Below are 26,041 nucleotides of genomic sequence, written 5' to 3'. Positions count from 1 at the left end.
GTAGATTTTGTTTGTTTGCTACATAACTGCACTCAAAAACAAAACAACGCAAAACTTTAGAGCCTACAAGTCCACACAGTCCTACTTCTTGTTCAGCCAATCACTCAGACAAACAAGTTTGTTTACATTGACGGGAGATACTGCTGCCTGCTTCTTATTTACAATGTCACCTGCAAGTGAGAACAGACATTCGCCTGGGACTTTTGTAGCCGGCATTGCAAGGTATTTACGTGCCAGATATGCTAAACATTCGTATGCCCCTTCATGCTTCGGCCACCATTCCAGAGGACATGATTCCAGGCTGAAGACACTCATTAAAAAAATAATGCGTTAATTAAATTTGTGACTCAATTCCTTGGGGGAGAATTGTATGTCTCTGGCTCTGTTTTACCTGCATTCTGCCATATATTTCATGTTATAGCAGTCTCGGGTGATGACCCAGCACATGTTTGATTTACGAACACTTTCACTGCAGCTTTGACAAAATGCAAAGAAGGTACCAATGTGAGATTTCTAAAGATAGCTACAGCACTCGACCCAAGGTTTAAGAATCTGAAGTGCCTTCCAAAATCTGAGAGGGACGAGGTGTGGAGCATGCTTTCAGAAGCCTTAAAGTACAACACTCTTGCAGAAACTACAGAACCCGAATCACCAAAAAAGAAAATCAACCTCTGACTCAGAAGATGAAAATGAACATGCGTCGGTCCACACTGCTTTGGATTGTTATTGAGCAGAATAACATCAGCATGGATGCAGGTCCTCTGGAATGGTGGTTGAAGCATGAAGGGACATATCAATCTAACTCATCTGGCATGTAAATATTGTGCGACGCCGGCTAAAACTGTTCTCACTTTCAGGTGACATTGTGAACAAGAAGCGGGCACATTATCTCCTGCAAATGTAAACAAAACTTGTTTGTCTGAGCGATTGGCTGAACAAGAAGTAGGACCGAGTGGACTTGTAGGCTCTAAAGTTTGACATTGTTTTATTTTTGAATGCAGTTATCTTTTGTACACAATTCTACATTTGTAAGTTCAATTTTCATGATAAAGAGATTGCACTACAGTACTTGTAAGTGAACTGAAAAATCCTTTATTTTTTTTATTTATTTATTTTTTTTTACAGTCAAATATTTGTAACCAGAAATAAAGTGAGCACTGTACACTTTGTGTTCTGTGTTGTAATTGAAATAAATATATTTGAAAATGTAGAAAAACATCCAAAAATATTTAAATAAGTGGTGTTCTATTAGTGTTTAATCGTGCAATTCATCTTTTTTAAAATCGCTTGACAGCCTTACTAAATACCTTTCCAAATCTGGAATCAGGGCTCTCTCACATTCCCCTACTCACGTGTCACAAGGTCGAAGCACTTCTTTTCCTCCGGGTGAGGTCTCACTTGGCAGGTCAGCAGGTTCAGCTTCACGGGAGGCCGGTTGATCTGGGAGAGGAGGAGAGCGGGCAGGTGAAATGGGAAGTGAAGTGAGCCGGGACTGCCAGCCGCTGTTTAGGAACACAGCCATTGTCAGGCAGGATCAGACCCAGGCTTCATCTAGTCTCCAGCAGTGACCAGCACCAGATGCAAGAACTCGACACTAGAGAGATGTGGGATCATCTATCTATCATCTCTAATAGTCCAAGATGGGAGGGGCAGTACAGCCTAGTGGTAGCACACTGGACTGGGACTCAGGACACCCGGCTTCTGTTCCCAGCTCTTCCACTGGCCTGCTGGCTGATGCTGGAGAAGTCACTACTGCCCCCCTCTCTGTTCCTCAGTTTCCCCCATATGTAGAACGGGGATGATAAGCTCATCTACTGATGAAAAGACATTACAAAAGAGCACGAGGTTTTCCAGCGTTCGGGACAGCATTATCTATGCTAACTCTGGATAGTCTTGTTATCTACAGAAATGCCCAGGCCCTCTTAGAATCTTGCGGAATCGTCTTTTGCAGAAGAATCCAAGCCAAGGCAGTTTTTAAGCTGCATTTTACTCCCTCTACCTCTAGAGGGCAGTCATTCTTTCTACCTGAAGTGTCTACCGATTGTCTAGTCTGGAACCTCAAGGTATCCCTTATGCTCCCTGCCTGAAAAGGTCATAGAAAACCTTCTCCAGCATGTTCTCGCTGTCTCATTTGTTTATGTAAGATGAAGTGGTTATGACGCACCCAGTTTGGGGTTGCTTTACAAATCCCAAGCCTGGGTGGGGTTTACCAAAAGTTTAATGCACCAGAGTTCTAAGCAAACCTTGGCAGAGTTATGGACTTGCATGTGGAGGATGCAGATTCAAGGGCCAGATGGACCCCTAGGAAACAAAGCAGCCGACCTTTGCACAGCTCTGTATGGCATTTTGAGATAACAAACTGGCAGCTCCCCTTCCCGCTAAGAGACACATGAGGAGCAGGGGATGAAGAGGTGCGGACTGATCCTTTAGTTTAAACTAAAAGGTTATCATCAGTAGCACATGCTCTCGGGCTGCGATTTGGATGGGTGTCCGCAGACCCATTCATAGGAGGTGCGGTTCACCACACAGGCTTGAATGGATTTAACCTACAGCTCCATACCCATAAACAATCCCTTGTTGAGACGGCTCCAGGGCAGCCTGAACCCAAGCCCCACCCATCCGCCAGCACCCGGCCTTACCGTGCTGTGCGAGATGGTGAGGCAGCCATACTTCACGCCACACTTCCTCTTCTGCCACACTTTCCGGATTCTAGGTCAGGCAGAGAGAAGGGAGTGAGGGTCCACTTTGTACCCCGGATACCCAGCTTCTCCCACAGCCCTGGTGACCCCCATGGCCCCTCATCTCGCTGACGGGCTTTAGTGGGGAGTATCGCTTCCTGGGTGAACATAGCGCTTCCTTTAACTCACCCTGCTCAAACCCTCTGACTGCCCAGTCTTCTCAGTCCACCGTCTCCTTTCGCTCCGAGTGCCTCATCCCTTCCCTTAATCCTGACGCATGCCTTCTTGCCTCAGTGCCTGAGGCATGTCCTACACCAAATGTTGGCCCATTGTGCACAGGTGAAACACTTCCTTCTCCTTGGCAGAGTGCTGCTCCCATTAGGAAGCGGCTTGCTATGCCCATAGAACGGGCCTTCCTCCTTATCAAAGGGAATTTGGTGCCAGGTTGGTAACCCTGGAGACTGAAGTCCAGGAGAGATGCTTCCAGCGTAGGCTTCCTTACCAGTCCTGCGCTGCAAGGACCACACCTTGGAACAGTTCATCTCCATCAGGCGCTGGCCTCTCTGCTGAGGCTCCCAATGTGGGTAGAAATTAGTGCCAGGCTTGGAGAGGACTCGTGTGGGATGTGGGCACCTATCCACTAGGAAATGGATGGACGCCACCGAATCATTTCAAACCTGACTCCTAATAGACATCAGCTGGCAACAGGAGGGGTCACCCCTGAGCTGGGCTACCTGCAAACCAGAGTCCTGTCCCAGGCTCCATATCTTATCAACCCACCAACCATCCAGCCCCCTCGGTCCAGTTTTTTTCCTTTCCACCCCAAAGGATCCCAGCTACAGGTACATTCACACAGCAGCTGGCCAGCGGAATTTCTAACGGGTGCACACGCACTAGCTCTGCTCAAGCAAGTGACTAACAATAGCAGCGTGGCTGTGACGGCTGGCAGCTTGTGCTAGCTGCCCGACTCCATACCCAAGGGGTCGGGCGGGACGGTGCTTGGGTAGCTCGCCCACACCAGCGCAGCCACGCTTCTCGAGCGGAGCTAGTGCATTTACAACGACCTGAGCTGGGAAGTGCACCTCCCAGCTGCTGTGAGGACGTCCCCTACGTGCAAGCGCGTGGACTGGGCAGAGATGGGGGCTTTCGAGGATTCATAGTTTTAAGGCCAGAAGGAACCGTTCGGATCATCTGGTCTGATCGCCTGTGGGGCCTGTACCAAAGAACCTCTCCCAGGAATTCCCGCATCGCTTGATCCTTCAACAGCCTCGTCCTATGGCCCCCGGCCTTCCCAGAGAACGTCCACTCCTAACGAGCATGTGAAGAGCCTATCTGAAACGGGAGCAAGCAGGAGCCAGCTCGTACACACCCGTCGCTTTTCTTGCACAGAAAGCCCGACTTTTCCGTCCCGTACTGCTTGTTCCCTTGGTGCTGGTGGATGCTGTAGCCGCTGCCAGAGTTCTTCCTGAGCAGGTTTTCCTGAACTCACCAAGGACAGAACAAAAAAATAAATATATATATTCAAAGCATCGGCCTCAGGGTCTGCTTCTTTGCTGTGTCACGGCCCTCTTGCCCTGCCAGGGCCTGATCCTGCAGGGTTGGGCCAGCAGGGAACGCCCCAGACCTTCCTCTTATGTTGTCCTCAGCATCTCCAAACGCCCTCCAACTTTATTATGGCCACTTGGAGAATCACTTAGAACTCCACCATCCTGACTTCCCGGGGCCTTCTCCTTGATCGCTAACTTCTCCTTTCCCACCATCCTTCTTTCCTTCGGAACCACGGGGACACTTGTCTTACCCTTCTGGCCAGCCTCACCCAGCTTCTGGCTGCTTGCAGCTCAGTTCCTGACCCTTTCCTACCACCACCGTAGCACCACCCAGGTGGCTAGCGACGCAAACCAGCTCCCAGTCGTGGATCTTCTCCTCCCACACGGCATCGTCACACTCTCAATGCTGAGCCCTCAGCCCTTCTCCTCTTGTCCCCCTTCGGCACCTCCCATTGTTCATTTCAGCTCTGGCCATCACTTCTCTGTAGGTCGCTAAGCTCAGCTTGGTCTCTGGCGCCCTGGAAGGCCCACTGAAGGCCAAGGGAGCCCTTCCATTGATTTCAGTAGGCTTTGGATCAGTTCCTGTTCTATCTACCCACCTGCCTCAACTCTGGTTGCTCCTGGCTACCCTGAGGAAAGTCCATGGGTAACAGGGCTGTATCTCTCTGTAGAAAATCCAGGGTAGGACCCACATCAGGAGGCCTAGCTCCGACTCTGTTGGCTATTCCCCCAGGGCGCTAGGCCCCTTCGTTGCTTAGCACCATGGAGGAATAGGCCAGGAGCCTCACCTCTTTGTTCTCCAGCTGCAGGATGCCTCGGAGGGAGTCACGGATCTGAGTGAGCTCCTTCACCTCCTCCTCCTGGGCCTGGTGCAGCTGCAAAGAAAAGCAGCAGCAGAAGACATTAATATGATCATCCATGTTACTGCCATCATGAGCCTCTCTGTCTTCAACAACAGGGGGAGCAGAGTTTGTGTGTGTGGGGGGGGGGGGGGGGTCATCTCTCTAAAGTAGGGCAAGAACATAGGAACTGCCAGGTTGGATCAGAAGAGGGCCCATCTAACCTGGTATCCCATCTCCGAAACGGGACAGTGGCAGAGTTGGTTCTCACGAATCCACTCGTTCACAGACACGCTCGCAGATGTATAGTAGATTGGAGAGGTCTGGTTTTCTGTTACAGAAGTCATGCTGGTTTATGCTATGGTATTAAGGGAGGGAGAGCTCAGTGGTTTGCGCATTGGTCTGCTAAACCCAAGGTTGTGAGTTCAATCCTTGAGGGGGCCATTCAGGGATCTGGGGTAAAAATCTCTCTGGGGATTGGTCCTGCTTTGAGCAGGGGGTTGGATTAGATGACCTCCTGAAGCCCCTTCCAACCCTGATAGTCTATGATTCTAAGGGGGGAGGGTCTCCGAGCCTGGGCTCCAGCCCAAGTGGGAACATCTACACTGCTATCTTTAGCCCCATAGCGTGAGCGCCGAGCCAGTCTCAGACTGGTTGGTGCGAGGGTATTCTTTGCAGTGTAGACGCAACCTGCGACTTCTGGGAGCACATCCCATGGTTCTTTATGGGGGGAGGGATAGCTCAGTGGTTTGAGCATTGGCCTGCTAAACCCAGGGTTGTGAGTTCAATCCTTGAGGGGGCCACTTAGGGATCTGGGGCAAAATCAGTACTTGGTCCTGCTAGTGAAGGCAGGGGGCTGGACTCGATGACCTTTCAAGGTCCCTTCCAGTTCTAGGAGATAGGATATCTCCATTAATTTATTATTTATTTATAATTTATTATCTCCATTTGGAGGATTAAAAATTCCCCCTACGTTGCTCCGGCAAGAACTGTGCACATACAGCACTAGCCCCCTACAGCCCCTATTAGCAATGCGTTCCAGGTACCACTTCATCCAGGTTTCCTAGTACTTCAGTAAGGCTCACTACTCTGATTCATAGGGCCACCCACACCACCTTTTTGGAAAGGTAGCTGGACTCCAGTGTGTTGTCTCTTGAAAGTTCATAGATCCCTTGGAGTCCGCTGTAGGGAACAAAGTAAAGGGCCTGAACCCTGACTGAGAACACTTACTGCATGTAAAGATGCGGCGAGTTTCTCAATGAAAGGGTAGAGATTCTGAGCAGCCTTCCAGCCATCTTGGAAGAAACTGAGAAAAAGAAAAATGTCATCCAAAGGCATTGCAACACCATTCATCAATCATGGCCAGGTCCTTCACAACCAGCTACAAGAAACCTGCTGTCGGCACTCGGGACTTCCCGTGCTGGCCCTCTGAGCCAGCGCACACCAAGAACACCATCAATCAAGGTCATGCTAAGGTTCCCAACGAGCCATGGTCACTCTGCCTGATGGCCTGAAGGAGAGGGGATTCAGAGTCCACAGCCCACCTCCAAACTCAATGGTCACTCTCACGTTGTGCCTATAGCAGCTGGGGTATAAGCTTGTTATGCGCCCAATGTGCTTCCCGGGGCAGAATGGGCAGCGCCTCCCCTTCCCTGAAATGGATCACCAGATCACTCCCCTCTCATTACAATCAGCCAGCATGGGGGGGCTGAGGCCAAGCCTCTCACCTCTCATCATTCAGGGCTTCATCCCCCTGCAAAACATATAGGATCAAACTCCTCTCGGTTATTCTAGCCTAGTTGTGGAGTGACTCCAGAATCTGGCACAGATTTGGGCTAAAACCAGAGCCCCAGATCTGAACACCTCCAAATTTGGGGATGTTTGAAATCCAGAACTGGATGCAAGTTTTATATGACAGGCTCATCTCCTATATTGTTCTGAAGCAGCCTCCACTAGAGACAGGGACAGGGTCTAGAGGTCAGCTGCCATGGATTCTACTCCCAGCTCTGCCACTGAACTACTGTGTGGCCTTGGGCATGTCCACTCACCGTGCCTCAGTTTCCCTATCTGTAAAATGGAGGATCACACTGAGATCCTCAGATGAAGAGTGCTCTTCCAAGTATCATTAATGCAATACAAAAATGAGTTTGGAATTAATGCAATTAATATTAAAATATTACACATTAATGAAACTAACTGCTATTAGGGTAATTTCTCTCTGTGGAGAGAGATTGCTTTAGTAATGGACTAGTGACACTAAACAAAGTAACCAGTCACTGGACACAGTACCAGTAAAATACCCTTTTCTGTGGCCCTTAAGCACATGCTTTTGCTGAATATGGGAGACATTAAGCATGTGCTTAAACTCCATGTGGATTCGTTTCTCTCTAGCGACCACTCAGAGCTACTGGGAATTAAGAAAATGAGGGAAAACTGGCAAGTCTAGAGTTCTGCTCCAGGAAGTGACATCATCATCTCACAGGATGTGCCGAGTGGGGCGGTACCTACTTATGTTGCGCATGGAAAAACTTGATCAGGCTCTGCAGGAAGTCCGGACCTTGCTTCGTCTGGCTCTCGTTAGCTTTCAGCAGGTACTAGAGAGGGAGAAGAGACACCGAGTTAGGATGTCGTTGAGGGACTCAAATGTTGGACTAGCTCAGAGGAAAGAACTAGAAGACGCCAGATTTTTCAGAAGTCCAAGCCTCCTTTTTGCCATATGGCCATTTCTTTAGTGGTCAGATTCAGGTCTGGAAATGGTGACACCTCTAGATGAACCTGAACTGCAAAGTTCAGATCCAGATTTGGGTGTGAACTTACCTCCGAGTCCAGAGCGTTTTGGTTCAGGTCCCATCTCCGGTGGAAACCCTCTGAGAGCCAGATGAAAAAGAAGCCAGTTACCACTGATCTGGCTGGGCAAAGCCTAGTTTGTCACGCACAGTGAAAGCGATCACAATCATTTTGCAGATCAGTTCGAGATCCACTACAGCTGCCTCTAAAACTTGGTCTCAGCTACAAAAAGCGGTTGAGTTTCACTAACATAGGCTCGATAAGCCCATCCTAAACACAATTGCTTTTCCTAGTGCAGCGTTAACACATTTGACTCAATTTTAGCAGGTCAAGTTATAACCTATGTCTCTGAAGGTTGCTGTGCTTTCCCTTGGAAAACCCAAAGATGTGGATTGGGAGCGCTCTCAGCACCCAAAGGTCAAGGATCGGGTCCACGGGATTTTAACAACGAGAGCTTTTCTCCCAAGTGTTTGGTAAGTTTTGAATTAAATACTACGTTAACCAAAACCAATACAATTTTAAAACAGTCCACATAAAAATATTACTCTTCCTCTCAATTAATCAGGTTTTACTTGTATAGTAGCTGGAGTGGCATTAACCCAATAGTTCTTCAGTCATCCAGAGAGAGAGAAAGAGTGAGTGAGTGTGTGTGTAAGTGTAAAAAAAACCAAGAACTTTTAGGTCTTCTTCATGCAAAAGCAAAGAGAAGGGCACAATCCCATTTTCTCTCCTTTTCAGCTAACGCAGCTGCCAGTGGCTCTCAGAATTGGGCTGATGATGAATTTCTTCCACTCCAATTTTATTTTCTCATAGAGATGGCCACAAACCAGGGTCCTTTTAACCCAATATCCTGTCTCCAACCGTGACTAGCACCAGCAGCATCAGAAGGAGGAGCAAGAAACCCTGTAGATCATGAATAACCTGGCCCCCAAGGGAGGTTTCTTCCTGACCCTGATTAGTTAGAAGTTGGCCTATGCCCTGAAGCATGAGGATTTAAATCCTCATCACACTCTCGATGGTCTCATTGTCCATATAATGTTCAATCCTTTTTAGAATCCAGCAGAGCGCTTGGGTTCACTGGCCTTTTTCTAAGTAGCGCAGTGTTGCAACGGCAAAGCCAGCACCAGGCTTGGTTCACGCCCCTGGAAGACGAGGCAGCAGTGAAGGGGTTAACGTGGCTCTCATTAGGAAGATCCTCAAGTTGCAGTGGGGGAGGTCCAGGTTGGATATTAGGAAACACTATTTCACTAGGAGGGTGGTGAAGCACTGGAATGCGTTACCTAGGGAGGTGGTGGAGTCTCCTTCCTTGGAGGTTTTTAAGGCCCGGCTTGACAAAGCCCTGGCTGGGTTGATTTAGTTGGGAATTGGTCCTGCTTTGAGCAGGGGGTTGGACTAGATGACCTCTTGAGGTCCCTTCCAACCCTGATATTCTATGATTCTATGATCCTGTGTCTGTGTATTTTGGAGGCAAGGAGCGTGAGGAGGCCAGGGGGAAAGCGTTGTGTGACGAGCTGGGTTCTCTTTTTATACCATCTCCCAGACGGCTGCACAGTAGAGCATTACAGTCGGGCAAGGGCGGGGAGATTTTTATTTCTCCTTCCTTGCCAGGAGCACAGCTGGAGAAATGAGTCGCGAGCCCAGAAAAGGGGCATGGAGGATTGGTGTAATAGGCCAGAGCAGAGCTATATAGAGCCTTTGTTCGAGGTAGGGTGGGGGTGAGCGAGAGATAAAGAGGGAATATAGCTTTAACCGGAGGTACAGCTGTGGAGTGGTCAGAGGAGAAGATTGGGACTCCTGGGTTCTATTTCTGGCTCTGAGAAGGGAGTGGTGTCCCTAGTGGTTAGAGCAAGGGGAGGTAGGACTCGGGGGGGGGGGGGGAGTCTATTCTTGGCTCTGCTACTGACTTCCTGAGAGACCTTGGGCAAATCACATCATCTCTCTGTGCCTCAGTTTCCCCCTCCACAAAGCAGAAATGATACTTCCCTGCCTTGTGAGGTGAAATGAATTCTTTGATGAAAGCAGGAGCCTGGGAAAGGGCACAGGTGCCATGGATCCCAGCCTAGTGCTCTCAATCCACCCCCTGAGCAAACTGGGGGCCAACACTGGAACGTTTGGCCTCGCTGGCTTATAAACTACTGGCCAGAAAAGCCATGTAGAGGTTCAGACTGGAATGGAGACTGCCCGGCTGCGTGTCATAGACCCTGTACAGCTAACCGGCAGTGGAGATTCCTTGGACTACGTGGGGGTTTTGGTGCTCCCAAGGGTATGAGATAGACCGATCTACAGAGCTGAGGGGAACATAAACCCGCCCAGGGATAGAACTGAGCACTGAGCCGAGGGCGAAATCAAATAGCCCTAATGTAGCACAGCAGGCACACGGGGGAACACACACAAGATCCCGTGCACGCATCTTCTCTCTTTTTCCACTGCTGCCCCTGGAACAGAGCCCCTCCCTACGGCCGCACTGCGAACACTGAGTGTTTCCATGAGCTGTTATTTATTTAACAGTGAAGCTATTCAAAGGGATGACTCAGTCCCTGGCGCACCCCCCAGAGCTCCAGCCCGTCCACGTAGCCCAAAACCACAACAAGGAAGGCAAGCTGCTGCCGCTCCATGGGTCTTTAACTCTCCCCTCGCCCCCATCAGCAGCTCGCGGGATCCTCCCCTCCGCTCTCCAGCCCTGCCAGGAGCTGGCCCCCCGGGCAGCCCACTCTGCAGCCACAGCCGGACGCTCAGTTCTGGCTACGGAGGCTGAAGGTCCTTGGGGACCCACTCCAGGTGCAAACGCTAACCACGGACCCTTCTCCCAGCTGCAGTTTTCTTCAGACCTGTCCTGTGTGAAGATGTTGCCTAGTGGATGGGGAGGGATGGGAGAGGCAGTGTGCTACTCCCAGTGCTAGGAGGGGCGTGGCTCTAGTGGTTGGAGCAGGGATTGGGAAGTCAGGACTCCTGGGTTCCTTTCTTGTTTCCAGGAGGGCAATACTGACTAGTAGTTAAAGCAGGGGACTAGGCAGCAGGAATCCTGGATTCCACCGCTTACCGGCTGCGTAACCTGGTTTGCTCAGCTGTTAGACGGGGATAATCACGATCCCCTAGCTGGCAGGGCTGGTTTGAGGCATGACTCACTAACGTTTGCTTCTAACGCCGATGAAAGGCAATGCACACATGCAATGTGTTATTGCACAAGGCTGAAATCCTCCCCTCTCGGTACATCACTCCTGGGATTTCCCCTGGCTCTTCCACCCCGGCTGGAGCAGGAAGCTCTCGCTCTCACCCCATTTCTGGTTTCTCTCACAGACTGGCCAGGACATGCAAAACGACAGATCCACACATGCCCCCCCAAAATAGGGCACAACTGCATTTGTGCGAGCTTCACAAGCGTGAGCACAAACGTGGCCCCGGGCCGCGCGAGCGGCTCCGGAGATGCCGAGCTAGCCGGTAGCAGCACTAACTCCAGCTCTGCAGATACCGGAACGGCTGGGACACAGCCTGTTGGCCATGGCTACGCAGGACATCTTCCCAGAGAGACGTGCAAGGTGCCACGGTCCAACACCTGGCCCAGGGTTCTGGGGAGGGTCTGGCCCCAACGAGATTTCCCCCCCCCCCTTGTAAACAGTCCCTGCTGTGGGACAAAGCGAACGGGAAGCAACTCAGCTTGCGATGGGCTTTGCAAGGTAAAGGCAACGGTAGCAACTCAAGCGGAGCTGGCACTCCGCACCCAGAGCGAGACGGGGCTGGCATTAACCCTCGAGACACACGCCAGCTCTAAAGGGGTTAAACAGCGGAAGGTCAAGGCAGGCTCCTAGCGCTGGCTGGAGACCACTGGGGGGCAGGGAGAGGGGCAGCTGCAGGAGGAAGTTTCGCGTGTCGGAGAGCTTGAGTAAGGCCTAGCTATGGGCAATATCCCACCGTTTCTCCCCTCAATCCCCCCCAAACCTCCCCAGCCCCTGCTGATCCTGACCCTGCTCAAGCTGGGAGCCAGCCGAGAGGCAGCATTCCACTGGGAAGGGCAGGCCAGGGCCCAAGGGGCTCCATCCTCAGACGGGAAGCCGTGAGGCTCCCTAACCCGTGGCCAGGGTGGGATGCTCCAGCACTTAGGCCAAGGGGGTGGAGGTGGGGGGGAGGGAGGCCCCAGCAGCAGGGCCGATGGTTGGGAGGAGGGCGAGATGGGAACCTGCCCGTTCACGCCCCCGGCCTGTTTTCCTAGCGCCCCCTGTTGCCAGGTCCCCACGGCTGGGACCCAGGGGAGGGACACGAACTATAGCCAGTCGGCTGGCTACAGGCAAGGCAGGGCGGGCACAAGGCCTAGCGAGGCTGGCAGACAGGAGGCAGATTGAGAGGCTCAGGCTAGCAGCGCGCTGCGGGGTGGAGCGGCTGTTGCAGACTCTGCAGACAAGGAGTATCCTGGTTCTAAGAGAGACCTGGGCTTAAGCCCTCCTTGCCCCACACACCCCGACATGCAGGAGTTGATCCCTTGGCATAATTCTCTACCACCCATCCCTGAAGTATCTAAGCAATGATGGCCGTTGGGTAGGGTAACCGACGGCCCATTTACTCCTTCATCCGCTTTGATTGTTTTCTACAGATCACTAGGTTCTTCCAGCAGAAAGTGCCCTGGCTAGAGCTGAGCAAGGATGGCCCAGTGGTTAAGGCACTGGACTAGGACTCAGGAAGGCTGGGTTCAATTTCTGGCTCTGCCACAGACTTCCTGAGTGAGACCCTGGGCAAGTCTCTCTGCGCACCTCAACTCCCCATCGGAATTAATCCTTCCCTTCCTGACAAGGCCGTGACGTTCATCACCGTGCGCGAAGGGACCAGATACCATGGGGACCCCAGGAGGGTAGAGCGCCTTGGTACAGCTTCTCCAGAGAAAAGCCCCCACGGCTGCTCCAGGCCCTACCGCCCTCCTCAGCTCCGTTCTCCGGCACGGAAAGGCCCGTCACCTCGCACATCTGAAGCTGGAACATCCGGCGCTCCTTCTGCGTCTCCTCGGCGATCTCCGCTGGCGACGGCTCCGCCTGGATGAGTCCCGCTATCCGGGCGCGCTCCTTCTCCTTTTCGATCTTTGCTCTGGGGAGGCAGGACAGCCAGAGGCAAGAGTCAAGACCGATCCGACCTCTTGTCCGCTTGAATTACTCCGTAGTTCTTGTTGGCAAGACCCAATCGGGAGAGGCACCCACTGGGAGAGGCAGAACTCGGAGCTTCCCCCCCAGCCAACTTTCCCGCACCTGTCCATGCAGCCCCATCATAGAACCATGGGGTTAGAAGGGACCACAAGATACAGGCTCATTCTCCACAGCGCCTCCTGCTGGGAGGAGCTGGGAGATTCCCCCAAGCCAGCACTCCTGCCCCAATCTCCTTTCCGTGCTGAACACCCAGATGGCATTAACCAGCGATTTACGCTGGAGCCCGGCCGGTCGGAGTGCACTAATTTCCAGCCAGCGACTTTGTTCGCTGCCAGGCTCCAGCCACCTCCCAAGCCGCAGCCCCCACACAAAACCCCTTTGTTTAGAGGAGGAGGATCAGCCTGTTCCTGCCAGAGGCAACGGGACTACTTACACTTTGGTCTCATAATCCTTCCAGGCCTTCTCAATCTGCTTCTTGTAATCCTGCGACACAGAGAGAGCAGCAGTTAGCGAAGTCAGGGACCGATTCTACATGGCACAGAGCAGGGCTCCCTCCCTCCCCCTCCTGCCAATGCAGAGCAGGGCTGGACAGCACTGGAGCATCTTTTGCTATTCTTGGGTTAGGCTCTATACACAGTGTGACCTTGCACATCCATCTGCTTTATAAAAATATGTTTATAAGTGTGAATATGACAGAACTGGAATATGCTTTATGCAAAAGGTCTCTTGTAAGGTCTCATTACAAAGTTTATAATCTACTGAGTGTGGGCATCCTATTGGTATGAACGTATCATTCTTCTATCTGAAACTAGGAATATGAAGTAGAACTCTGAGGTCCTATGGTAATTATCCAAAGTGTGGGCCATTACTGGTGTTTTGGAATCTTGATGGCCCCAATTGACTAGGACAATTGGTTGGAAAGGGTTTATTTACCTGCAGGCCTTCCTGTGGACGGGCCAGCCCTGGAGGAATGGAGCATGTCACCTGATACAGGAATTCATCTTAACCTGGTGCTTTTCCATTTAGGAGGAGGGGTGGAAACCCAGAGACACAAAAGATTCCTGCCTTGTGCCAAAGATATAAAAGGGGGTGGAACAGAACAAAGGGGGTCCCAGTCATGAGAGAGCCCCTGCTTTTCACCTAAGATGTCTGCTGGAACTAACAAGAACTGTACCAGGGGAAAGGATTGGGCCCAGACTAGGAAGGAGTCTAGTCTGTGAAAGAAGCTTATTGGAACATCTTCGAGAGCGAGATATTACCTGTCATCAGCTTCTTAATGTATTAGGTACCAGGGGGTCGCCTCTGAAGAAGTGAGGTTTTTTACCCATGAAAGCTTATGGCCAAATAAATCTGTTAGTCTTTAAGGTGCCACCGGACTCCTTGTTGTTTTAATGTATTAGGCTTAGACTTGTGTGTTTTGTTTTATTTTGCTTGGTAACTTACTTCTGTCTGTTATTACTTGAAACCACTTAAATCCTACTTTTTATACTTGCAGACAAATTATGAGTTTACCCTGTATAAGATTTATTCAGAGGAAAATGGATTTATTTGGGGTTTGGATCCCACTGGGAGCTGGAGGCAGGTAACCTGCTGAGCTGTTTTTAGTTAAAGTCTGCAGCTTAAGGGGCGTGGACCAGACCTGGGTCTGTGTTGCAGCAGGCTACTGCGTCTGACTCAACAAGGCAGGGTTCTGGAGTCCCAAGCTGGCAGGGAAAACGGGCTCAGAGGAAAATTCAGCACATCAGGTGACAGTCCCAAGGAGGTCTCTGTGACCACTGAGAGACCTTTTGCATAAAGCATATTCCAGTTACATCATATTGACACTTATAAACATATTTTTATAAAGCTTACGGAGTGCAACATCACACACAGCCCCATCCATTCACCTCCATCCCGGCCTGCTGGCCCCCTACCACTGTGGTCCTGGGCTCCCCACACATTTCTGACTCCAGCAGAGCACAGACGTGGAGGCAAGACCCAGCAGCACTGCAGCCCCTAGGCCACTCCACCCCATGGTCAGGGGGTACAGAGGTAGGGACAACCCCCTCTGCTCAACACCCCCACCGATCAGGTGTCAGAAGAAACTGCCTGGCATTCTTAGCCCCCTTCCCCAAAGGGTGGGGAGGGAGAAGATCATGGGGTCCCCAGCCCTGCCCCACCACCAGGTACAGACCGGGTCACACGAAGGAAGACGCTTTAATCAGATCACAGGGCAGAGACGGAACCTGCAGAGACACCCACGCGAGCCTCTGCACTTCGGGCCAGTTCCAGCCAGCAGCGGAAGGCAAAGGCAGGGATGGATGGGAAAACGTGGCGGGTCGGGGGAGAAGCGGTTTGTTGAGGGACAACCAGCTTTTCATGCTGCAGAAGACCCCAGAGCCGGAGTCCCCAGCCCAGAGGGACCCGTTTGGCCGGTTCTCTCAGGGTGCAGCTGGGAAGGAGCCAAGGAGATGGGAGCAGAGAGCCAGGGATGGGGGCGGGAGTTGCGGTTACTGTTTTGCCAGCCTTATTTCTTCCCCTAGGCCCCTCCCTGCACCCCCTAACCCTGCACCCCCAGGGAGAAGGCTCTGCACACCCAGGCCTCCCCCCTTGACCCAGGTGTACAAGACGCTAGGCATGACGGCACCCAGATCTGCCTGACCCCGGGGGCCATTTGCAACTCGCCCGTGGGCTGCAGCTGCTTCAGCCACAGCTCCGAGCTGCCCTCCGGAGAACGCCGGTGCAGGACTGGCCTCCAGGATACCCCGTGCGTGTCGTGACACAGCACGGGGTATAGGGGGACAGGTTCCCCGGGCACAGGAAGACGCGTCGCCTCTTCCCCAGGTATTAGCAGACTGGGGCCTGCTAGGAGCTGTAACTAGAAGAGAGCAACAGCCCTTCACAGGCTCTAGTCCAGTAACACCTGCCAGCAGGGGAGAGGCCCCGACAGGAGAAGAGACAAGAGTTAAGAGGTTGCTTTGGGGGAAGGATCATCTCGTGGGGGAGGCCCTGGACTAGCATCCAATCCCTGCCTCTGCCGCAGGCTCCCTGTGTGACCTTGTCCAGCTTTAAATTGCTTCAGCGTCCCCGACCAAACCGGGGACCAGTCTGCTCTATTTCCCCCATCGGTCTCTCGCTCCGTGTCTGTGCAGCGCTCAGCACAACGGTCCCGGCTCTCAGCTGGGATCTCCGGGCACGTGTAAACCACACGAGACTATTACTAACCCCACGTCCGGGAGCTGCTCTTTGGTCTGGTCACTGCGTGCCCCGCTGCAGGGCTGGCTGTGGCCGATGGGCCGCGTGACTTGCTAGGCAGCTCTGTCTCCTTGCGGTGATCGAGGCGCGGAAGGAAAGTGCTTTGGCTGAGATGGGAACCCTGACCCTTTGTTAGGGGGAAGGCAGGGCGCGCCGAGGGGAGGGGGCTGCTCTGGCAGGCCATATCCCCACCCCGGTGGATGCCTCGTCGTAACCTGGGGACGGGGAGCTAAGGAGGGTCGGGCCTTTCCTTTCCTGCCTCCCCAGATCTGCAGCAGGGCGTCTCCCTCAGGAGGGGAGCCCGTCTCCCGCGGGGTTCAGGAGGCTGCCCGAACCAGTGCAGGCCCTCACAGAGGTGCTGCAATCAACCAAGGAGGAAACACAGGGGAGCCACCTACCACAGGCAGAAGGACCCACTCCTGGCACGGGAATGGACACACAAGAGTCAACCCCAGACAAGGACACAGCAACATGAAACGGCAGCTGGACGGAAGCCGTCCTTCCTGGGCTCCCCCCTGCCATCTTGCGCCTCCCACATCAAGGGCCCACCACCTGAGTGGCATCTTACCAGCCGGCCATCTTTCAGCTGCCCCTTCAGCAGGCTCTCCAGGGGGAAGGAAACGATGTTGTTCAGATTCTGCACCTGGAAAACCCAGCGAAACAAGGAGTGGTTACAAAGCGGCTGGTGCAGGCCCCTCAGCCCCTAACTGCACCGGCTGCCCAGTCATTTCACCCATGTGACAATTGGTTTACCAGCAGTACCTTATTCACCCACTAGGTGCCCCCATGCGCTGGAGTTCCAGGCAGGGTGCGACCCCTGGTAAACAAGGGAGACACAACTGGTACTCAAGCTGGGTAGGGGCCTGTTGGTGTGTGCAACTGACTACAGAGGAACCGCCCCTGCTGATGGGTCCTGGAGTGCGAACGTTCCCTGCTGAATCTGTAGCTGGAGATTAGTGGACCCACTGCACAATACTCCCTTCATCTCAACCTGGGGAAGGACATCTTCTTGTTGAGATAGTACGTGGGCTGTATTTAAAAAGCATAGCCACCAGGCTTTGGCGGCATGACTTCCCTGTGGCAGGTTGCTCCGTAGGCCAGCTGAACCCTGCAACTAATACAAGAAAATATTGCTCTGGGCTATTCATTCTTTGTATCAGAGCAGTGACTGAAGGCCACAATCAGAGATTAGAGCAATGCCAAACACATATATTGAAAAGAAGGTCCCCACCCTGACGAGCTTACCAGCCAGGTCCAAGAGGAGAGACAACAGAGGGATACAGCAGCCAGACAAGGAAGAAACACCGGCTAATGGCAAGTTACCATCAGTGTAATAAGCAGTGCTCACAGCATACCAGCAGCCTGACTTTAGACCCGTGTTTTGGAGGCATCACAGCAGCAGTGGGTTTAAAGGAAATATTTGTCTTACAATCGGGGCCTCTCGGCATTATGAAGATCATGGCTTTGTTATGCTTGGTGCTGCGCAGATACTTAGTGGGAAACAGACAGTCCCTGCCCAAACTGCTCACAATTGAAATGGTCCAACAAAAGAGCAGGTGGGGAAACGGAGGCACAGAGCAGCAAAGGGGCTCGCCCAAGATCACACAGCAGGTCAGTGGCAGAGCTAGGCCTCCCGAGTCTGAATCCAGTGCCGTCCCTACCAGACCACAGCGCAACAACCCTCTTCTCCTCCCAGGACAGGACACACACAGGCTACACTGCACCCTGCAGCGTCAGGATCTAACATGTCAAGAAGTCCCATCCCTGCTAAGCATTAAGAGCCAAGCAGGCTCTGGCCACCTGGAGAGCTGGCACGGATTTAACCGTTAAGATGAGGGGAAGGGCCCACTTTGTGCCAGATGTAGATGGTTAGCCGGGGATGGCTGCAAGATGTGGGGCTGTTACCACAAACCACATCAGTGGGAGGTTAGTCCAAGCAGCCCCCCCACCCCTATGCCACCATCAAAGCAGTTCTCCAGCGGCGGCGATCAGCACAAAATTAAACGCTGTAGCAAAGAAAGCGAGATGCTGCCAGCACCGCTGCAGAAGCCACTTCCCAGCATCGGACGGAACCTGGAATGTCCCTCCGGGCAGGCTTCCGATGGGACGCCAGCTCCCTGCAGTCGGGAGAGTTTCGGGGGACAGGAGGGGGAATGGGGGCAGCGTGAAACCATCACTGGGCTTCCCGTGTATCCTTCACCAGCATCTCTCACGTGAGTGGGGGGATAGCCGTGCTGGAACGTGAAGCCACAGCTCTGGTCCCACATGGGGTGTTTCCTAGGGGTGTGGACGGGGGAATGGGAGGGTTAGGACAGCAACTTCCAGAAGCTCAGAGATGGGGGACAGGCACGAAAGGCCATCAAACATTCTGCACTTGGTGTTGTGTTTTGACTGTCAGCCAGGAAGCTCAGCTGCAGAGGGAGGACGGACTCAGGAGATCCGGGGGGAATTCTTTGGTCCCAGCCCAGACTGTGTGAGATCTTGGCCAAGCCATTGGAACGCTCTGTGCCTCAGATCCCCATCTATACAACAGGGATCACCATCCTGCCCTACTTCCAAGGGGGAGGATAAACTCCTGAGTGTTTAGGAGATGCTCACGCAACCTGGATTTTAAGCTCTTTGGGACCGGAACCGTCTGTTTGTACAGCACCTAGCACAACGGGGTCCTGACCCACGACTTGGGGGGGTTCTTACCCACAGCCCCAATGCCAATGCCTTTTGAACCCTTACCAAAGAGTAACACGTGATGCCGGCCCATTGGGATAGCCACCACTGATTTCCCCCGCCCCCTCGGATAGCCACCACTGATTCCCCCCCTTGACATTTAGCACTTTACAAAGGCTAATTAACCCTCACAACACCCGGGGAGACACACAAATGTTGTACGGGGGGGGGGGAAACTGAGGCACAGAAAGCCAACATGACTTGAGAATGTTTGTAGAGAGTCAGCAGCGGGGCTGGGAAATAGAACCGAGGTCTCCAGAGTAGCCTTCCCACACGGTAACTATGACGCCACTCTCCCTCCCAGAGATCGGAATGGAACCCGGGTGTCCGGATGCCCAATCCCTGCCTACTCTAGCCACTAAACCACCACGCCCCATTATGAAGTGGGATTCGGGGCAGGGGAGCGGGGGACCATTGGCCAAGGTTTGGATGCGGGGGGGAGAGGGAAACACTGGCAGAAAGAGAAAGTTAAAGCACACCCAGAGGCCTCGGCTCACGGAGTCTGTGGAATCTGTGTCTCTTTCCAAGACGACGTGGGGAAGAGGAAATACTACAGGGAGACTGGGGTGGAGGTACATAAACCCTGCCAGGAATCTAGAAAGGAGCGGGATACGTTGCACTGAGAAAACACAATTTGCTGCTGAAAGTTACAAGCCTGCACACGCCCAGCCAGGCCAAGGAACGCAGCCGGGGACCGGAGCCTGAGCTGCGACCCACCCGCAGAGCGTGGCCTGAAAGCATCGCGCTCCGAGGCTCTGGGGGGCTGACTGCAGGGGGCAACTCTGAACACACCTGCAGTGATCACTGCAGGTGCCGCCCCACTCGCCCAGGCTCAGGCCTGGATTGGAGCCCAGGAGTAGTCTGGCTTTCCAGGAAGGTCCCCAGGACCCTATTTCAGCACTTTTCTCTTTAATCTGCTCCACTGGCTCAAGTCACTGCTCCCCCACCCCTCCCTGAACACTTGACTCTGGCCTGGAATGGGGGGGCTGCGGGTCGGGAGTGAGGGGCGTGGGTCGGGGTGAGGGGGAAGCCCAGGGCTAGAATAGCAGGGGGGCTGCGGGTTGGGAGGGAGGGGCATGGCCAGAGCTGTGTGGGTTGGGGTGAGGCGGGAAGCCCAGCGCTCGGGGTCAGGACTCAGGGCCGCGTTGCAAAGTTCAGAGGGAGGGGGGGGGCGTCGATGGCCCCATCTGCCCAGTATGTGGCTCTCAAGCTCTCACCCCCGTTTCGTAACCCGGCTTTCACCAAGCGACCGGTTGTCAGAGGGGCCAGTCCGGTTCCGCGGCAGTCAGAGGAGGTTTGCGATAGACTCCAGCAGAAGCAGGATCCCGCCCGAGTCTCCACGCGTCCGCTGCACTCTCCCCGCCCGTAAACAAACGGATGAATTTTTAAAGAGCATTCCCTTCCTCCCAGGCAGAAACACCTGGCGCTTTGCCCGATCCTGGCCCAACTGTGTGTGTGGGGGGGGGGACGACCTCCCCTGCTTTGTGCTTCCCCGCAGGGGAGGTCTCGGGGGGAAGGGGGGAGCGACTGGGCACGATGGGACTAGAACCATTTTAAACCATTAGACCAGGATTCCTGGCATCAGGGCACTGACGCCTGCCCAGTCAGTCTACCCCGGGGGACCCATGTGCCAAGAAGGCCTGGACCACCCCAGTGCACTGGCTCAAGCCAGCTGGAGCGAGCAATGCCCTCCTGGCACCGGTTGACAGCACAGGGTACCACGGAGGGGTCATGCCTTCCTGCAGAGTGCTATGCAGTAGGGGGTAGGGTGCCAGGGAGTGGCTCACCCCTCTTGCAGGGGCGAGAGGCAACGTTCCCCCCGTCTAAGCATTTATACCACACCCGGCAGCAGACAAAGAACAGGGTCAGCAGCAGGACACAACCACGTGGCCACAACAGGGGAATGCAGCTGGGGAAGGCCCAGGGGACAACAAGGAGCAAACAGCATCCTCCCATCTTGAAGGGAATCCAGGTGCCAGCATGTAACCTTCGTACCCTATCTGGGTGCTCGCTTGTCTCACACACACACGCACGCACACGCTTCTCTGGCCTGCAGGGATTCACATGCCTGGAAAAGCATTGGGAGCGGGGAAAGGAGCAGTTACCAAGGTCCCACTGTGTATCTATTTCACACCCCTGAAGCGTGTGACAAGCGAGGAGTGCCTGTGTCTGAGTGGAGAGACTCGCTCTACCGCGGAGCCCTCCCGCTAACCGGGGGAACCAGTTCTACGCCTTTCCCAGGACAGCTCCTAGCAGATCTCGGCTTAGGAGAGCTCCGCTGAGGACCAGGAGGGGGGTGGAGAATTTCCAGCCAAATGAAATGTTGACCCAAAACCAAGGAAAATTTCACAAAGCTTTTTCTCCTCCTCTTCCCCCCCACATTTTCTACCAGTGCTACTGGATGCCTTTGCTTCAATCTTCCCTTTAACAGATCTAGGGGGAATGCTGCCGGAGCTGTTACGCCAATGCAACCGCACTGACTTCAACCAGGGCGCACGGGCAAGAGACCAGGCTCTTCCCACGGGCAAGCCCTAGGGCTTTGCATCCGGATTTCTCACTGACCCAACTTCCTTGGGGTGGGGGCTTGTTATTCCAAAGCTTCAGGGGATCTGGTCTCTTCTCAGCACAGATTCCACCATGCAGGGACTGAGAGGTCTTGAAGGAACCAGATTTCAGGTTAATTTGGCCTCAAGCAGTTTGGCATTAAGACTCCCCACTCCCTCCCTGTTTAACTGGGTTGATATTCTACCAATTGTCCCCACTCCCTTGGTCTCCTTCCTTCCTTCCAACTGGCCTTGCTGTGTTTTGATTCCCTTCTTGGCAAACAGGATCATAGATGCTTTTGATGTGAAACAAATATCGGCCTCCTCCTGCCCCGAGTCCACGTCCCAGCCAGGGTAGGAGATAAGCCTCTGATAGAGGATATTCAACAAATTCTACACTGCTCGATTGAGTGAGCGACGAGGCGACAGCATCAATGGGGTCCTTGATCTTTCCCAAACCCGGAATTGGCTGGGAGGGTTATGGAGACTTTCCTCCAGCTAGGCCACGAGAGGATGCCTGCGAGACTGACAGGGAATTGGACCACGATGGCTTTCAAGCTTATAAACGACAGTAACGGCCAAGAAAAGCATTTGGTTAATTACCTTTCCCTGGGTTCAGCAGTACCGCGTTGGGCCCAACTTAAGCTAAACTCACGAGGAGATTTGCACTGCCAAACCATGCCCTATTGTCACAAATCCTCAGATACCGGAGAGGTTGTGCTGCAGGCGAGCCCGAGATCGGCTCCTGTATTGTCCGTGCAGCGTGTGCTTGCGCCTTTTGCCCTGGGCATATAGACCTGCCTCCACATCGTTGTATTGGGGGGGGAGGGATAGCTCAGTGGTTTGAGCATTGGCCTGCTAAACCCAGGGTTGTGAGTTCAATCCTAGAGAGGGCCATTTAGGGATCTGGGGCAAAAATCTGTCTGGGACTTGGTCCTCCTTTGAGCAGGGGATTGGCCTAGATGACCTCCTGAGGTCCCCTCCAACCCTGGTATTATATATGATATGAACTCAACGTTCCTGCCTGGACACGCAGAGATGGACACGCAGCTACATGAGCCAGTGCGTACGCATCAACGGTACCCTCACGCCCCAGGCAAGTACTCGTACAAACAGGATGCGTGCACGTAGACCCCAAGGGAAGCGCACGCGTGTCTGAGGTCTCCCTACCCCTGTAGGTCTGTTCATGCATACGACATTTAACGTTAACATGACCTGACAGAGGTGGAGCAGGCCTCCCTGCAGCGAGAGCTGTCGGTTACAAGAGGAAGTAGGGTTTTGCCACCAGCTGAGAAACAAGACAGACACTTTCCCCCTCGGTTTTACTGACGTTGGAGCACGTCCGATCTCTATGGGGGAAGACACACAAAACTGGCCAATTTTCAAAATGATTTTAGAGCAGCCGGGGGTCTGAGCCGCAGCGCGAGACCCAGACAGAGATTCCCACCCCCCCTCCCCCAAACTCAGGAACGTTCACGTCATCCCCCCACCCCCAACATTTACGCTTTCAGGGATTAACCCACAGGCCACTGAAGTCGATGGAAAGCTTCTCAGCCTTCACTGGCCTTGGTGAAGTGCTTGGATTCAGGGCCACTGAAGAGACACGGTCAGACTCCGAGCTGGTGCAAATCAACAGAGCTACACGGACTTCAACTGAGCTACGCCAGTTTACGCCAGCAGAGGCGGTGACCCAGCTTCTGGACTGGAACTGCCCCCAAGCCCTGTCCTGCTTAGGGCTCTCTCTTGTTTCAGTCCGATCCAGGAGGGTCCCAAGCGGGACCAGGCCCTGACATCACAGGCAGCGGAAAGCCCCCCAGCATATCCCTCGGGCTACCGCATAGAGATGTTTCATCATGATGCGGCTACAGGGCGTGGCAGGAGACACACCCCAGTGTCATGATGGAGGTGGGGAGGAGACTTCTAAAAGGCCACCATCCTACACTGGGTCCCCAAAAGAAGAGTCGCCCCAAGTCACAGATCTAACACCCTCCCGCCCATCATTGTACGCTCTCTGGTATCACACCCCTCCCTCTAGTTCCTGGTTCCTTAGCCGGAAGCGCCCACGCAGATCACTCTGTTCACACCGCCTCCTCCCAGGTCACCGAGACGGGGAGTCTGTGAAAGACAGGGGGTGCAGGAGTGGAGAGGAGCAGCTCCTTACCAGGTTCTTGAAGAGCGCGGTCACTTCTCTGGTGAAGACCGCCAGGTTCAGGAAGCCGGTGGAAAGCTCGTGATGGTTCTGGGACAGGTGGTTGTTGCCGAAGTTCTCCAGAGATTCGCTGTACTGCTCCTCGTTCTCGACGTGTGCTGCGGGCGGAAGGAGAGGACACCAGTGAAACCAGGACAAAGGTCTACAGAGACTCCTCGTGCCGGCAAAGAGCAACTGTGACGTTTCCCCCCCTAGACAGCAATACTGTTCAGTTCCCTACAGCGCCTCCTGCTGGGAGAGGCTGTGAATGGCCAGATCCAGCCAACGCGCCTATGCCCTTTCTCTCTAGCGCCCCCTGCAGCTAGTGCTCATGCGCCGTTCTCTACAGCACCTCCTACTGGGAAAGGGGGGAGGAGCTAGGGATTATGAGCTCCGCTGTGAAGAGCGCGTGAAAGTTCACGAGACGTCCCAATGGCCCAACCCCAGGGGTTGATGGGAAAAGATGCAAAAGCAAGACAGAAAAATGGAATTAGTCCAAACAAAAAGGCCTCCTGCTAGAACTCAAGGCCTGCGTTCAGATCACACCTGGCAAATGACAAAACATGGGACCGGAAGTTAAATGAACCAAAACTGGTTTTTGGCTTATTAGGCTTAATTGACGGGGAGGGGCTAGTCCACCCACACTCCCTTTGAGGTCTTTAGAGAAAGACTTTGGGGAGAAAAACTGGCTACTGGAGCGAGCAACACCATCATGGCCGCCACCCCTCCATCTTCTGGGACCCCAGGCCTTCATCAGCCTAATCTGAGAGGTGTCCTGACCACAGCAGGCCAGAGAGACACCCCCAGATCACATCGTCACCACCGTCAGCTCCAGCTGACTCCCAACCACCATCTGGGATGTGAGACTTTGTTAAACACACCCCCAGTGTGTCCTTTTCTTAGCCCCCCCATCTTATTTCTTCTCTTCCCCCCCCCCACAAACTTTTGGCCTTCTGTCAAGCCTGCCAAGACTGTAGATTTTGCAACACTGCTGTGAGATAGTGCCCCAAAAGAGGTAGCTAAAAGCAGTGCCCTAACCCCACCCCTCGGATACTGGTACAAGTTTGCCAGGTCTCAGAGTGGCTGATCAGACTGCTTGCTGGGTCTGTGCTGGGGTTGCCAACTTTCTAGTCACACAAAACCGAACACCCTAGCCCCGCTCCTTCCCCAAGGCCCCGCCCTCACTCACTCCATCCCCCTTCCCTCCATGGCTTCCTCTCCCCGACCCTCACTCATTTTCACTAGGCTGGGGCAGGGGATTGGGGTGCGGGAGGGAGTGAGAGCTCTAACTGGGGGTGCGGGCTCCAGGGTGGGGCAGAGGGTTGGGGTGCGGGAGTGAGTGAGGGCTCTAACTGGAGGTGCTGGCTCTGGGGTGGGGGGATGAGGGATTTGGGGTGCAGGGGGGGCTCCAGGCTGAGGGTTGGGGCCACGGGATTCCGAGTGCAGAAGGGGGCTGCGGGTTGAGGCAGGAAGTTGGGGTGCAGGAGGGGGCTCTGGGTTGGGGGGGGGCTCAGGCTTACCTGGGTCAGCGGCACAGCGGGGCTAAGGCAGGCTGCCTGTCCTGGCACCGCACTGCAGCTGCGCGCGCCCCGGAAGTGGCCAGCATGTCCGGGTCCTAGGCGGGGGGCCAAGAGGCTCCACACGCCGCTCTCGCCTGCAGGCACCGCCCCCCCAGCTCCCATTGGCTGGGAACCAGCCAATGGGAGTGCGGAGCCAGTGTTCGGGGCGGGGGCAGCGCGCGGAGCCCCATGGCACCCCTGCCTAGGAGCTGGACCTGATGGCTGCTTCCAGGGCACAGCTCGGTGCCAGGACAGGTAGGAACTAGCCTGCCTTAGCGCTGCAGTATCGCCGATGGGACTTTTAATGGCCCAGTCAGCAGTGCTGACCAGAGCCGCCAGGGTCCCTTTTCGACTGGGGGTTCCGGTCAAAAACCACCCAAGCACAAGGTCCCATTGCGCTAGGCGCTGTACAAACAGAGTAGTAGACAGTCCTTGCCCTAAGGAGATGAGACAGACACAGGTGGGGGGGCGTGGTAGAACTCATGAGCAGAATGACCCAGTGATAGGAGTGAATGGCATGTTAGTGCCATTGTTTTTTTTTTAAATGGGTGATTTAGTTAGGAGAGGGGTCAGCTACGTGGGAAGGGAAGATGGAGGTGGGGCAGGGGAGAAGAGGAGGGTGAGGGGGCAGGTGTGGAGCACAGCTGTGGTGAAGAGATGTGGGGGCGGGGAGAGGTGCTGGAGCAAACCAGCCAGTCACAGTGCAGAGAAAGTCCAGTCAAGGCCATCGCAAAGGGTCTGAGGTCACTGAGCAATGACATCAGCAGGTCTGAGGGTCCCTGCTCTGGCTACTTCTGCAGCTGCTCCCACCAGCTG

The 26,041-nt window shown here is 53.9% G+C and overlaps 1 protein-coding gene across 1 annotated transcript in view; it reads right to left on the bottom strand.

Moving 5' to 3' along the window:
* ASAP3 (ArfGAP with SH3 domain, ankyrin repeat and PH domain 3) overlaps nucleotides 1-26,041 on the bottom strand; it is a 64,735-nt gene that overhangs the window by 22,385 nt on the left and 16,309 nt on the right. Inside the window, exons 3-12 of the mRNA XM_026657106.2 lie at nucleotides 23,640-23,785; nucleotides 16,780-16,854; nucleotides 13,411-13,460; nucleotides 12,795-12,921; nucleotides 7,573-7,658; nucleotides 6,295-6,370; nucleotides 5,014-5,100; nucleotides 4,048-4,157; nucleotides 2,640-2,709; nucleotides 1,353-1,440 (exon numbers count right to left, since the gene is read on the bottom strand). Coding sequence (XP_026512891.1) covers nucleotides 1,353-1,440; nucleotides 2,640-2,709; nucleotides 4,048-4,157; nucleotides 5,014-5,100; nucleotides 6,295-6,370; nucleotides 7,573-7,658; nucleotides 12,795-12,921; nucleotides 13,411-13,460; nucleotides 16,780-16,854; nucleotides 23,640-23,785 — 915 coding nt within the window. The remainder of the gene's footprint in view (nucleotides 1-1,352; nucleotides 1,441-2,639; nucleotides 2,710-4,047; nucleotides 4,158-5,013; nucleotides 5,101-6,294; nucleotides 6,371-7,572; nucleotides 7,659-12,794; nucleotides 12,922-13,410; nucleotides 13,461-16,779; nucleotides 16,855-23,639; nucleotides 23,786-26,041) is intronic.

Source organism: Terrapene carolina, unplaced genomic scaffold (assembly GCF_002925995.2).
Source record: "Terrapene carolina triunguis isolate 2854851 unplaced genomic scaffold, T_m_triunguis-2.0 Scaffold236, whole genome shotgun sequence".
NCBI lineage: Eukaryota > Metazoa > Chordata > Testudines > Emydidae > Terrapene > Terrapene triunguis.
The sequence above is the reverse complement of the archived record's forward strand: the minus strand, read 5'-3'. Positions and strand labels throughout refer to the sequence as shown.